This window comes from Sciurus vulgaris, assembly GCF_902686455.1.
Source record: "Sciurus vulgaris genome assembly, chromosome: 3".
In the NCBI taxonomy this organism is placed as follows: Eukaryota; Metazoa; Chordata; class Mammalia; order Rodentia; family Sciuridae; genus Sciurus; species Sciurus vulgaris.
This window is the reverse complement of record NC_136463.1, coordinates 169308517-169323301: the sequence shown is the minus strand read 5'-3', so window position 1 is coordinate 169323301 and position 14785 is coordinate 169308517. Positions and strand designations below refer to the sequence as shown.

Genomic DNA, 14785 nt, shown 5'->3' with positions numbered 1-14785 from the left:
GAGTGACTCACATCACATCAAATCTCCCTTTGACTTCCTCTGAGCTGCCTCTCTCCTGAGCCATGTGAGATGTCTCCAGCTGCTCCCTTTCTAGCATAATTAAATCCAGTAGTCCTCCTTGTTGACCTCATGAATCTGAGTTAAGCCCATTTATGAAATATGAAATGATCCCAAATGCTCATGATACAGCTTTCCCAGGGGCTTGTGGAGGTGGATCTTAAGCTAAGAGCTTCCTGCTGGAGATGCTGAAGGGGAGGCAGATGTGGCATCACTGGAGATAAAGCAGCACCTCCCGTGGGTTGGGCTGTAGCCTCAAGGGGTGGTCATGATCCTCAGTGTTCCCCAAGAGCCTTCTTTCTATCATCTCCCTGCTTCACTTCTCTTTCCACTTAAGGGTACTTAATCTTCCTTTGAGCAAGCAAGGAAAACAAAGGTAATGTCATTTCACAATGGGTTAATGCTTTGTATTGACTCTTCGTTGTGATTGGAGAAATGGAGCAGAATTAAGTTAACTGATCTAAATATTCACAAATGCATTGTTTCAATGGCTAAGTCACAGGACTGGGTTTCTTCTATTCATCATTCATACAAGAAGGTAATTAAAAAGAACATGAATGAATCAAGGCAAATGAGCTCCACTGGGGACATGAGAGCTTGCTACACTTATTGGGTAGTTTGGTGGGGACAGACAGGGAGCATATCAGAGACAAGGCCTGGTGTTAGTAGACAACACCCACCATCCCACCTTTCATGCTTTTGAAAAGGAGACAGGACTTCTCTGTTCCATCTCTCATAAGGGTGTTGAATTAGAGGACTACTTCTGGTTTGTCTCTCCTCCTCTCACCTACTTCCTAGCTCCCACCCCTTCGGCCCACCAAGCAAAGAGAAAGAACAGCACGTTTTATTGGTGAGACCATGTTCAAGCTCACCACTTTGGTGGGCCTTCTCTTATGGTAACTAGCTCAGAATTCACTGGACCTTTTCCAAGATGGGCACTTATATCTGAAATACAGAGGTGGGAGTGGTAGGGAGGATGATAGAGAGGAACTTTCCTATAGATCTTTCTGAACCAAAGAAGACTTAAATCATGTCCTCCAACATAGTAAACAAGAACTCCTATATTTCATGGCAGGGGAACATAGTCAGTGCTTATTTTCATCCTATCTAAGTCCTGTTTTCAATTTTGTGGAGATCTGGGTATGAAATCGGCTGAAAGGGACATGCCATGAGTTGGTCCTGTGCCTGGTCCCTCCTGGTCATACTCACTCTACAAAACTTTCTCAGCACTTACCTCCTTGAACACCAGTGCTTTCCCACATTCCTAATCATCTTCCTGTTCATTCCAGGTTCATGACATCACCCTCTATTGTACCTACCTACAACAGGTATGGAGGACAGGAAGAGGAGATATTAAGATGGAGAGAGGTAATACACAATAAGAATGAGACTGTCTTGTGTGACCAAAAGGTGAAATGCTAAAATGCACAAGCATGTTGAGGATGTCGGGCACTTCTTCTGGGTTCTGCCTGTCCCAGACTTGAATCCCAGTTCCATATCCTTCTAGCTGGGTGACCTTGAGTAACTTTCCTGATCCCTCCATGCTTAAATTCAATTGTACTGCTGACCCTATAGGATGGTTTTGAAGATTAAATAAGTTTTTATATAGCATCAAGCACCCAAGTGACTATTAGTTGTCACCACTACCAAGGCTGCTGTCGTTGTCGTCATTGTTGTCATAAATGTAGAGTTCTCAGATGTAGGCTCACATCAGGCCTGACTTAGGTGGTAGAGAAGATTCAGGTCTTATTCATGCTTTGAGGGAAATTGTCAATATACAAGAAACATTCTGGATTGAGAAGTGACATATTTACATTCTGGTCTCAGCTGAGTGTGGCTTTGGAAGCCCTTCCCTCTCTGAGTTTTAATTACATGGATAAAAAATAGAGGGTTTGTTTTTTAGTGACTTCCAAGTAGAATGACCACATGAGATAAACCTTGGTGCTCATTAAAAATGCAGAGTTCCTGTCTCCTCCCAGCATCTCCCAGACATTTCATGGGTCTGAGATGGTTCGGGGACTTGAGTTGTTTCAAGTTTAAGTTTTGTTTTTCATGTGCTATTTATATCTGGGATACAACCAGAGCTTGGACATCAGGACCCTGGGTCATCTTTAAGTCTCTTGCTCTAAAATGCTCTGCTTGCATGGCAATGGTGTGGGAAGGGATGGAAGGAGGAAGAGATCTGAACAAGAAGCATCAGAATAAGGGCTGGTTGGCAGAAATTTCCTGAAGGTTTACTTTTCACCATTTTTCTTATTAAAACAAACAAACAAACAAACAAGAGTTTCATACCAAATGTATGACAGGTTTCAAATCTCAGTTGACTAGAGCTTTCTGATAAGCTAGTATGACCCCTTCTGCTCTATCATGAGACACAGAGCCAGACTCTGGGAAAAGAACTGTCTCAGATAAACTGAAGGAATCTTCTTCCCAGAGCCAGTTCCCAACACCTCCATTTCCTTTGGAACAAATGCTCATTTGACTAACCAGAATTTTTGGCAGCCAAAAGCAGAAAGGAGAATCCATCTTGTTGCTCTAACATGGGGTGTGGCTGTTCTCAAACCTTCCCATCCAAGGGTCTTTCCTTGGCAAACAGGATGGCTTTGTTGTGGTCCCATAGCATTTGTCCCTTTAATCCAAAGAATGAAAGAGAAAAACAAAAACAACAACAAAAAAAATGGTTCCTTCCACCAATAAACTGGAAGTCCTTTCATCCATTGAATGACATGGTTTCTCGTTTCTTCCCTTCACCATGGGGACAGGGTGGAGTCCACATTCCCTCAAGGAACCCAAGGTCATGACATTCATGGTGAACAAACTGCAGCCTCTAGAAAGCATTTCCAATTAACACACACAAAGCGTTTCCTACTGTCTCTTAAATTATGGTTCTATATTTATCGCTGCCAGCTAGCCCCTCCCTCTCTCCCCAGCTCCCCCTATGCATGATTCCTTCTCCCCCTTTAATCATTTGTAGAAGTGTTCCCATTCTTCTTTCTTCCTTCTTTCATTTTTGAAACCAATTCTGTTATAAGAAGGGTGTAATTGTTGCTAACATTTTGATATCCCTGTCTACTAAAATTTACATGACACTGAGATTTTGTGATAAAATTCCTCATTTGCCTCCAAGATTTTTGTTGATGGGCATTTAATCTGTGCAGAATTTCATTATCCTCTGATTTACTGTGGCTTCAACCCAAGCAAAGACTTTTCAAGTGTCAACTTTTCCTCTTTTCCTTCCTCTCCCCTTTGCCTGTTGTCCTTCTAAACACACACACAGATGTGCCTGTGCTTTCTCTCTCTCTCTTTTCTCTCCTTTCCTCTTCTCTCTCCTCCACTTCTCTGTCTCTGTCTCTCTCTCTCTCTCTGTCCTCTCCTCTTCTGTCTTCCCCTAGTTTTTGAGTTTCAGTGTTCACACCCAATGGATTGGCATTCTGGCTTTGTCCACCCCCAGGACACTCCTCTAAGAGTAGCTTTGAGAGCATTCACCCCTGAGAGGTGAGGGAGCGCCTTCTGTTTGAGGAGTTGTATTGAAGATCCACAGAATGGCCTCAGAGTTCCCTTGAACAACTCACAGAGGCTGACCCTGAGCCTTCTGAAAGATGAAATCATACTTCAGCTTCCTAAGGGGCCAGTCTGCAATCTAAAGGACGTGACTTTTGCACGACATTTGTAAAATAAGATGCCTAATGTGTGTGTGTGTGTGTGTGTGTGTGTGTGTGTGTATGTGAGAGAGAGAGAGAGAGAGATATTCGTGCAATCAGTGGTGAGACTCTCTTCCCTGGTGCCACTTGTTCTTATCTCTTTGTTGACACATCCCTTGGAAGGTGAATGCCCACAAAAGGTAGGGAGGTATCTGTGGATTTTCAAAGGTGGAGAATTTAGCACCTTCATCCCACCAAGAAGCACCCCTGTGTAGTGTCAGGGCTCTTTCCCCTTTTACCTATTCTACTTGTACTCATCCCTCGCCTCTTTAGTTACCTTTTCTCGTCACTGACTACTGCCCCTCGTACTCCACGTTGTCCTCTCCTCTTGCCCTCATGTGGACAATCTTTAGCCTGTAGCCTTGCCCCTACCTCCTCACTCCATCCCTCCGTGTTGCTTAAGCATCCAGTAGTTTCAGAATCCAGTGTTTTCTTAGTGTGACTTGAGGGCTAAGAGGCTAATATGGTGCCTCTGCACACTTCAGTCAAGGCAGACAGAAGATGTTTTACCTTTCCCAGAAGAAGAATGCTATGTGGTAGAAACTCTAGCTACTTAGAAAGCTTACCAAGAAAACATGAACAATCAGGAAATAGGTCCCCTCAATTTACAACTTGTGTGCAAAATTCAGAGAGTTTCTCGCCTTGATTTGTTAAAACTGGGAGGGAAAGGTTATTCTTGTGTCCATAGATGTCCAATAAGCCAGACAAGGTGAGACCCATCTGGCATCCCCTGGAAGATTATTAGGTGTTATGGTTTGGATGCGAGGTGTCCCCCAAAAGCTCACGTGTGAAACAATGCAAGAAGGTTCAGAGGAGAAATGATTGAATTAGAGTCTTAACTTAATTGGTGAATTAATCCTGATGGGATTAACTGAAGTGGTAGGGTGTGGCTGGAAGAGGTGGGAATTGGGGGTGTGGCTTTGGGGTATATATTTGTATCTGGAAAGTGGAGTCTCTCTCTCTCTCTCTGCTTCCTGATCAATGTGTGAGCTATTCCCTCTGCCACACTCTTCCACCGTGATGTCCTGCCTCACCTTGAGCCCCAAGGAATAAAGCCTTCTATTGATTGAGACCACTGAAACCGTAAGCCTCCAAATGAATTTTTCCTCCCCTAAAATTGTTCTGGTTGGGTCCTTTTAGTCACAGTTGCCAAAAACCTTGACTAAAACATTAGGAAACCATCTTGCCATAGTTTTCTTTGGTTTTTATCAGAACCTTCAAATTCTTACTCTATTCATGAATACCTGGGCTACTTTTCCCTCATTGAAAGGTTCCCTGGCTGCTTGACTTATTATTCTGATGAACTTAACAGGATTCTCAGCTTTAGGAAGCTGAAACATCAGCAGACTCTTTGTTTTCAATTCTTGAGTTACCTCTGTCTTGCAGGATCTGGGGTGAGTTGGGTGACTAGGGACTTCCATAAACCAAGAGAATTTGAAGTTTTTTTCCTCTGTTGGATGGTCCAAATTTATATCTTGACTCAAGGACTTCCCAGAATTTAGTTGGGATGAGCCCCCAAAATCAGCTTTGAAAATTTACCTGCTGTGGTGGTTTTATAATATGTCTTCAAATTATTGGCAGGTCTCCACTGAAATTTGGATTCCCCTGCCCTTTAAGATGGATCAGGCTTTGCAACTGCTGTGACAAATAGAACATGGAATACACTGTGCTGTGTGCATCCAGAGCTGGGGCAGACGGGCTACTTGGCAGGTTCCTGGCGCTCTCTCTCTCTCTCTCTCTCTCTCTCTCTCTCTCTCGCTCTCGCTCTCTATTGCTCTCTCTCTCATGCGAAGCAAGATGATATGTTCTTAGTGGGAACATGGAGAGGACACAGAGGGTTCTGGCCACAGGTCCTTCTGATAGCCTAGCTGCTGGCCAGCATCAAGAGTCAGCAGGTCTTCAGATGATCCCCAATTCCAGTTGCCCCAGCTGATGCTGATTAGAGCAGAGATGAGCTATCTCCACTGAGACCTGTTCATGTCAGATTCACAAGAAAAAGAAGTGTTGTAATTTCAAGCTGTTCAATTTGGGAGTGGTGTGTCACACACCAATAACTGGAACACATGTGTTTTTTGTGTCATTCTTCCCAAGAGGTATAAGTACTGTCACATTTTTGGAAATTCCTGGTTTTGATCTAAGACCCTCATTCCTAAACACTCCAGTTCTAAAATGGCATGCTCCTATGAATGGATTCTGTGGACTAAGATACCATGTGGAATGAGCCTGTTCCTATCAGTAAGTAGCTTTGCAATTGCACTGGTAAACCTGGGACTTGGTTTCCTTAAATGTAAAATGATGGCATGGAGCTAGGTAATCCCCAAGGTTTCTTCCAGTTCAGTTTATATCTCCTTTCCTGTGGGTCTGCTCTACCTTTGATAGTGAGTTTACTTTCTAGAAGTTCAGCTTCAAATGACTGAACTGGCTTTTTATCACATGACCTCTCTTTATAAGTATCATTGGTCATTCAACAGTGACTTTTGGTGTCTTTCTCCAATGGAACCCAGTGATGGAGGCCACTTGGAGACTGCAGCAGTCTTAGGGAAAGGCTGTGTCCGTACTGGATGTGAGAAGTGAGCCCTTATCTGACTGCTGTCAGATATTTGGGAGTAAGCTAGTCACTGACTCCCCACTTCCTTGCATGTTGCCTGCGATAAGTGAATTAAAGTGATTCCTGCCTGAACACAGAAGGCCATGCTCCTGACATTGCTGGTTTAGAAAGGACCTATGCGGGTCTGAAAGCCATCTAATGGTCCTCCATTCTGTGACAGTGTGGATCTCTGAAATTCCCCCAGAATTCTGGACCTCTTTCTGGTCCCATTCAAAGTGAAGGCCTGAGTGATATTTCTCCTCTTCCTGCAGAAGCCTGAGAGAACTTGCTACTAAGTGTGGAAACCCCATGAGAAGAATTCATGTCCAGAGAGGGATTTCTTCTTAGTCAGTTTCTCCTGAGAAACAATGAATTGGCTCAAAGAGATGGGGGAGCAGGCCAAAATATGTTGGGAAACCAAAAGCAAAAGGAGAATAAAACAGGATGGAAAAAAATAATAAAAAGGGTTGGAACTCTTATAAAAGCCCAAACCAACAGTGGTAATTCTGAAAGTGGAGGACTTGATGACATAGCTTCATAAAATCTTTGGTCCTGAGCATGACCTGCTAACACCACACTCTCCTCCCTCCCTCCATTCAGCCAGGTGGAGGGGCATCCACAGAGGCTACTGGGCACTTCTGGTGCTGCTTTGAATTTGGAGTCTTTCCCTCATAGTCAGGACAGGGAAGGTTCTGGCTGGTCTTCATTTGCTAACCCTGAAATGCCAGATTCTGAGCCTCATTTTATAGGCTTCTTTTATTGGGCAACTTGATCTGCTAGTCTTTTTTTGACATGAACACCCTTGACAACTCCAAGATTACCTTGTCTCTTCTGTGGGGACTTTGATTCTTCAGACCACAGAAGTGTCTGAATTCCTCAGTTTCTTTTAACATGTCTTTATTCTCTGCAGAGAGAAAAAGGATGGTCACCTAAGTCTGGTGTCTGCTATGCTTTGCTCCATACCTACCTAACTGAACGTACACCCCTAAAACCTGTTCTGAGACTGGCAGCTTCTGTACCCAATCTACTTTGTTCTTACTTTGGCCCCTACTGTGAGCCTTCTGTGTCTGAGGATATCTTCCCCATCCCACCTCTAACACCTACTTCCTGTCTCTTGTGAAACATTCTTTGATCTTTGGGATCCACATTAACCACCACCTTTCAACGAGGACTTTCTCATGTGGGAAGAAATACGTGTAGAGAAATACACAAAGCAAAAAGTAAGTAGAATTCTCTCCACACCAACCACACTTTTCAGATGTAAACATTCAGAGTTATTTCTAGTTTTAGAACTTCTGCTGGTTATTTCCATATGTGTAAAAAACATGCTTTTACCTCCATTTCAATTTTTTAAAATAGCATGATTTTATACCTTTTTTTCCCCTATGGGGAATTGAACCCAGGCACTTATCCACTGAGCCACATCCCCAGTCCCATTTTATTTTTTATTTTGAGACAGGGTCTAGCTCAATTGCTTAGGGCCTTGCTAAGTTGCTGAGGCTGCTTTAAACTTGAGATCCTCCTACCTCATACTTCCAAGTCACTGGGACTACAGGCATGCACTACTGTACCCACCTATTTTATGCTATTACAGATGAGAAATTTAGATTATTGCTAGCATCCCTTTCATTGGTCTCTTTGCTACTTTAAATAACATATTAAAATGTCTATTTCTCTATTTAAAAAATTAGAAAATATCTTGATTTCTTCAGTATTTAAGAATGGCTTCAGTATCTAATAACTTTCTTCTGCCTTTTCTCTGACCCACCCTGCCTTCAAGTATCACTGTCCTTTTGAAATTTGCAGGCATATAGCATTTACATGCAATTTTGTAGCCTTAAAGTCTTTTTTTTTCAAACTTTTAAATGGCAATATACATATTGAGAACCAATAAATGGTATTTGAAAAATATCTCCTCCAAACTTGATAATGTATTTGGATATGAAGAAAAAGGGTAGAGGTTGCATGTTGTCACTTAAAATACTTCAAAGGTCAAGATCAAATAAATGCTCCTTGTAGATTCCAGTGATTTTTTAAAAATGATGATAAAAAAGGGGGGTTAACACAAGGAATCCTGTATTACCTCTGAGTTGATTAATGAGGGTAGGAGGAATATATAACATGGAGAATCAACTAGAATAAAGGCCATCCCTGTTCATACTTTAAGGGATCATGGGGAAAAGAATGAAGATAGAGGAAAATTGCAATGTCGTGCAGCAGATGGGATGGTGTGTAGGATCAAGCACTTAAGAAGCATCCAAAATAGCTACATAAAATGGAGTTTGAAGGCTGAGAAACGTCTTCTTTATCTCTTGGAGGGACTCAACAGAAAAGAACCAGCTTTCAGTTGGCCACATCAAAGTATAACTGATAGGTCCCGTAGTCTTAGGAGATGGAAGGCTTGGATTTTTTTTTCCTCTTGAGCAGCCTGAGTTCCTATGCTGTTTGGGAAGGATGTAGACCTAGGGATGAGAAGTTGGCTAAGAGACTGAGGGACAGTGGAAGTGGACTTCTGGGCAGGGCTGAAGAGGCATTAGAGTTATGGAATGGATCCCCTAGGCTAGAGCCTTAGGACGACTCAGCCAGTCCTGAGCACCATCCACGATGATGGCAGCAAGGCTGGGTCAAGCACTGGAGGGTGACTGGGCTATAGCCAAAACAAAAAAATATTAGGCCATGAATTATGCCACCGGAGACTCTCAATAACTAATGTCAGAAGATTAGCCTGGATAGAATCACTTTCCCAAACAGTCCTACTTGCCAGCATTGATCAGAAGCTGCCATGAGGGTCTCCTTTCTCTCTCTGGCCTTGAGGACACTGCAAGCTATGATCATATGCCCACAAACTATAGTGGGAAAGGAAACAATGGGAGAGTGATGAAGTCTGAGAACGTATTTTACCTAAAAGCACTGTTGAAATTATTATATCTGAGTGAAATTATCTGGTTTTTTTTTTTTTTTTTTTTTTTTTTGAATTTACCTGTTTCTCCTCCTATCACATGTGGATATCTGGAGAGGATCATACTACTTTCAAAAGTGTGAAGAAGCCACACTTTCTCTGCACATTTGGGTGTAATGTGAGTGTCTGAACCTAAGAGGTCTGGGCTGTTATTGGATACCATCTTTTGTAACCACTCAGAGTAGAACTATCTGGCAAACATCCTCTGGCTTAAGAAAGCTTGCACTGTCCTATAAAAAATTTGGGATTATTCACAGTCATGGGGGACAGGGAGAGGCTGGATCCTTGAAACTTCTCACAATAATTTAAAAATCTCATTTTTGCTGAGAGTTGATCATTGACCAAACTTTGCTCAGAGGTTGCCAAATGGACCGATTTGAACTGTATCCCTTTTTATTGTCCCTATCAGAGGACTGAAGAACCTGTGAGACAAGTAAACATGGTTTTAACTTCTTTTGGATGCTGGCACTGGGCAAGGGTTGAGAACGGAGGTTGAGGATGAAGCTGGGGGAGTCTCAGAGTCACCCAAGTTCTGCCCTGGGAGTGTATCTCAGAGAATCCATGACTTTCCTCTGAGCTCTTCAATGCCTTACTTCCAAGTGGTCCTAGAAGAAAATCAAAGTTCCTCTATAGGTGGCCAGGCTTGCCCCCACTGGCCTCTGCCTTTCTTCTGACGTTTTTGTGTCACTGTTTTCTGCCCCATTCAGTAAGCATCAAATGCTCTGTTTTATGTCAGTACAATTAAAAAGTTTTAAAAATTTTTCTACTTGCATATTTTTCTTTATTGGGGAGGTTTTGTCCTTATAAAATTAGTGCAAAACTTTTAGAAATATTTTATTTTACACTCACTTTCTTTTTTAAAAATTTTGTTCTTTTTAGGTATATGTGATAGTAGAGTTTATTTCGACATAATATACATACACAGAGTATAACTTATTCTAATTAGGATCCCATTCTTGTGGTTGTACGTGACATGAAGTTTCACCAATTGCGTATTCATGTATGAACACAGGAAAGATATGTTGTCATACAGTTTTTAGAAAACATTAAAATCTTTTCTGTTCCTTTAAGACATGATCCTATTCTCTTCTCAAAGCCTCTTCATGCCTTTCTTTCCATAGCTTGTCAACCTCAATGTCCCATTTTAAATGTCTTCTTTATGAAAAGGATCTTCCTGACCTCCTGTGACTCTTACCTATTGTTATCTTTCATGGCACCCTAGTTCTTGACTTCTTAGGCATGTATCACAAGTTGTGACAATTTCATTTTTTAACTTCCTCCTTTGTCCTTTTTCCCACTGGAACATAAGCTCTCAAAGGACCATACATGTCTTTCTGATCATTATATCTCCATTAAATAGCATGATTCTTGGCCTATACTTTTCTTTCAATAGATGGTTGCTGGATGAATCAAGTAGGAAGACATAATTTAATACTTTGAGCTCAGTTCAGACACACTGTAGCCAAGGGGAAAAAGAAGGACAAATCACCTCACCTACCCTATAAACTGGACAATGTCTGTTAAGGACTATGCCTTGGTTGTCCCTGGGGAGATGGATTAAATTAGGTGATGTGACAAGCTACCTCATGACATTGAGAGGGTTAACACTGAACAGAGAAAGAAAAGACAAGTGAAGTTGGTTCACAGCAAAACACATGTTTCACCTCAAATCCACTTTGTTTCCATCAGGAAAGGCGGGGAAGGAGCACTGGGGAGAGATGATAATGATTATTTGCCTGGACTTAGCTTCCTCTGAGTTGCCCAGTCACCAGTGACCTGGGGCTCTGAGCTTCCTCCTCCCCTTGACCCCTTTCTGCCTCACCAAATGAGTCATGGCCAAAGTGTTTGTGGAAAAGTCCTAGCAAATGGCAAAGGGGAAGGGGCTGGAGAAAACCCTGAGAGAGCTGGCTTCTGAGAGGTTCTAGAGTTATCTCAAGCCCCAGAAGATGAGTGTGGTTGTCTTCTGGGCCCCAGCCTGTGGGACCCTGTGAGACTCAAAGACAATTTCTCTGAGTGGTAAGGTTTCCAGGACACTGGGGCCATGGGGAGGGAGAGAGAGAGCTCACCTCCTCACCTCACCTCAGGTGGACAGAAACTCCACCTGGTCTTTGGCAGCAGTTTGATTTTGGGCAGGCAGGGATATTACTGGGTGTCATGCTGGAGTGCCATTAAAATACTCTGGCACTGCTGCTCATATTCAATACCCGAGAATTAGTTATTAGGCACTTATATATTTTTATTATTGAAAAATCAACACAGTGAACAAATGGTAAAGTTTGGGCTCACTACAGCACATAGTCCAGTGGGCTAATTATTGGTATGGGTTCATGTCACATGTCCTTACGTGTTGGGGACATTTCAGTGCTGAGAATAAAGCTGCCCTGTTTGGAGGCCCCTTCAAAACCATGGGATTGGTGGCATTCAATAATTAGAGTGACCGGGGCAGTCACACTTAAGATCCCAAGAGAGCAGAGCAAAAAATGTTTTCATAGGACAAATAGATGTTCAAATCCATGATAGGCGGGTGTTTCAGAGCTTCCTGAGGACAGAATGAGAGAGGTCCTTGGGGCATAGAGAGACTGTCAGCTGCAGGAAGCAGCTCCTGGTCTTGTTTGGTATCCCTGGCAGACAACAGGGCAGATTCTCCTGGTCCTCACTCTCACTCCCCGGCCACTGATAATTCAGCCACTCTCATGCCTCCTCCTTTCAGGTGCAGACCTCAGTCCTTCCGGCTCTTCCTTCCAAGCTCCTCCTTGGACTGGCTGGTACTCTCCAGCTGGGCAGGCTGTTCTTGCTGGCTCTGCTCCTTTGTGCTCTCCACATCTGCCACTTCTTTCTTACTGTTCTGGGTGGGATTTGTGGGGTAAGGCAGAAAGGGGGTCTCTGGGGGATGCTAAGAAATTACCCAAGTCCAGATAAGTTCTCATTGCAGTTCAGCAGTCCTTTGTCAGGGTTACACGCAGGTGCTCTCACCTACCCAAACTCCTCTCCTCGGATATTGGAACATGATGATCCCCTTGCTGGCCACTCTTACCTCCCATGACTGTCCCTCCTGTGCTTGAACAGTACCTCTGAAGTCATCACTTTTCTTTCATCCCCCAAGGACGTTTTCTTTTAGCCATTACCCCCATCCAACTTTGTTTGTCTCATACTCATTATAGACCTTGAGTTAAAGCAATTTGGTTTATTGTTATAAGAGGAAAATAACTTTCCTTCAGCTTAAGCTATTGTTTGATGTATTTTCTATTACATAAAGCTAAATACTAGACTAACCAATGCACCAGAATTCCCTGGTCCATTTGATTTTTTTATTATTTATTATTTTATTGAGACACAACATTCGTACATCTTTACGGGTTACATTATGATTATTCAGTACATGCACAACAATCAAATAAGGGTAATAAGCATTTCCATCCCTTAAAACATTAATCATTTTTATGGATTGAGGATTATCTATTCTTTTTTTCCATTTTGAAGGAAGTTGTCAATTATTATAGCCTATAGTTTTCCTACTGTGTTAAAGAAGAACCAGAAGTGATTATTCCACTCTGTTTTGGTGTCCTTTATTGATTTCTTTCCACTCCTTCTCTTTCCTGCCCTTCCTAGTCTCTAGTGACCACCATTCTGTTCTTCCAAGATTGACTTGTTAGGTTCCACAAATGAGTGGAAATATGTGATTGTCTTTCTGTGCCTGGCTTATTTCACTTAACATGATGATTTCCAGTTCCATTCGTGTTGCTGCAAATGACATGATTTCCTTTTTTTTTTTTTTTTAATGATGGAATAATGAAAAACTGCAGGTTAGGAAAATCAACATATAAAAAATAGATTAGGTAGAGGGGAGTGAAGAAAGGGGAAGTAGTATGGGGGTAGGAAGGATAGTAGAGTGAAAAAGACATTATTACTGCATGTACATGTATGACTGTATGACCGATGTGATCCTCCAACATGTACAATCAGTAAAATGAGAAGCTATACTCTATTATTTATGTATGATTTATCAAAATGCATAATTTTATTGTCATGTATAACTAATTAGAACAAATTTAAAAATTAAAAAAATAGCATTTTTATATACCAGGAATGAACTTGCCAAAAAAGAAATTAAGAAAGCAATATAATTCCAAGTAGATACAAAAAGTTAAAAATATTTATGATTACATTTAACCAAGGAAATGAAATATCTCTACCATGAAAATTACATCAACAAAAGAAATTAGAGAGAACGTGGTTAAATGGAAATATAGGCCATGTTCATGGACTGGAAAACTCAATATTGTTAAAATAATCATACTACCCAAAGTCATCTGTAGAGGAAATGAAATTCTCCTTTAATTTTTGATGTTTGATGCTGTAGCTGCTAAGGTTTTTCATGTCTCCTTTGATTGTACGCCTTGCATAATTTTAAGATCGATAGTGCTGTGAGAGCCCTTTGATATTAATATCCAGTTCCTTAATTTGGTATATGGGGAAAGTAAAACCCACAGGGGAAAATAACATGGAAGTTATCAGGATAGTCAGGACTGAAGCTCAGGAATCTTGAAAGTTAGTCCAGCATTCAGTGCCAATCATCTTCCAATCTCCTTGATTTGAAATCATAACAAAGGTTAAGAGTGTGGAAAAAATCTCTGCTCTTTCTTTGTGTGGCCACTGTGGACACACACTGAGCACAGTCATTGCCTTTGAGGCTCTGACCATCATGTGGAAGACAGACCCTAAAAACATGGGCAGTCATCACAACCTGGGAGAGTGCGGGGAGACCCAAGGCCCTTGCTCACTCAGCTTTTCTGTCCATTTCTCTAAATTACTTTCCTGGAGACAGATTATCAGCTTCTGTTCAGTGCCCCAGAGCAGCATTCAGATGTGCGCTCTGTGGTCACACAGGCTCCATGAGCGCACACTAATTAACTACAAGAGGCACACACAGGAAACATGCTGCTTGCCAGCTGACCATTTCTGTTTGTCTTTCTTTCTTAATCTTTACCTCTGTTACAGTCCATTCAAATGTCCAACATGTTACTTTTCTTACCTCCATTTCTGTCTGTGTGTATGGCATCTCAGCCTCATCCTTCACTTTGAATACAGAACATAGTCTTCATTTCCTTTTTATAAATCTCAGCTTCAGAGATTGGGTGGTTGAACGCACTTTTCCGTCTGTAGGGAAGCTCTCCCTCTGGCTCTTCCTTTGACTGTCTTTTGCCATTCCTGTCTGAGCACAAACATCGACTCCTTGGAGAGTCCTTTCTCACCATCTTGTGCTGCCTATCAGCCTCTCACATGCCACTTTCTTCCCTGTTTGGCCTGAACGTCTTATTTTCCACACAGTGTTGAGCACCAACTAAATGATTGCATTTGTGTATTTGCTTGTTTAGTTTGCATTCTTTGCATTGGATTGCAAGCATCTCTCCTAGAACCCCAGTATCTATTCTTATGCATTCCAGTATCAAAACTGTGCTTGGTTTGAAATAGACATTCAAA

At 42.0% G+C, this 14785-nt stretch overlaps 1 protein-coding gene across 3 annotated transcripts in view; it reads left to right on the top strand.

The window, feature by feature from the left end:
* Nucleotides 1-14785, top strand: part of LOC306656938 (uncharacterized protein) — a 112174-nt gene that overhangs the window by 19864 nt on the left and 77525 nt on the right. The window contains exon 1 of one of the 3 annotated variants that reach the window (XM_079132556.1): nt 5945-5993. The exons of the other annotated variants lie outside the window; for them this stretch is intronic. Coding sequence (XP_078988682.1) covers nt 5969-5993 — 25 coding nt within the window. The 5' untranslated portion in view covers nt 5945-5968. Of the gene's footprint in view, nt 1-5944; nt 5994-14785 lie in introns of those variants that run through there. 3 annotated transcript variants of the gene reach the window in all.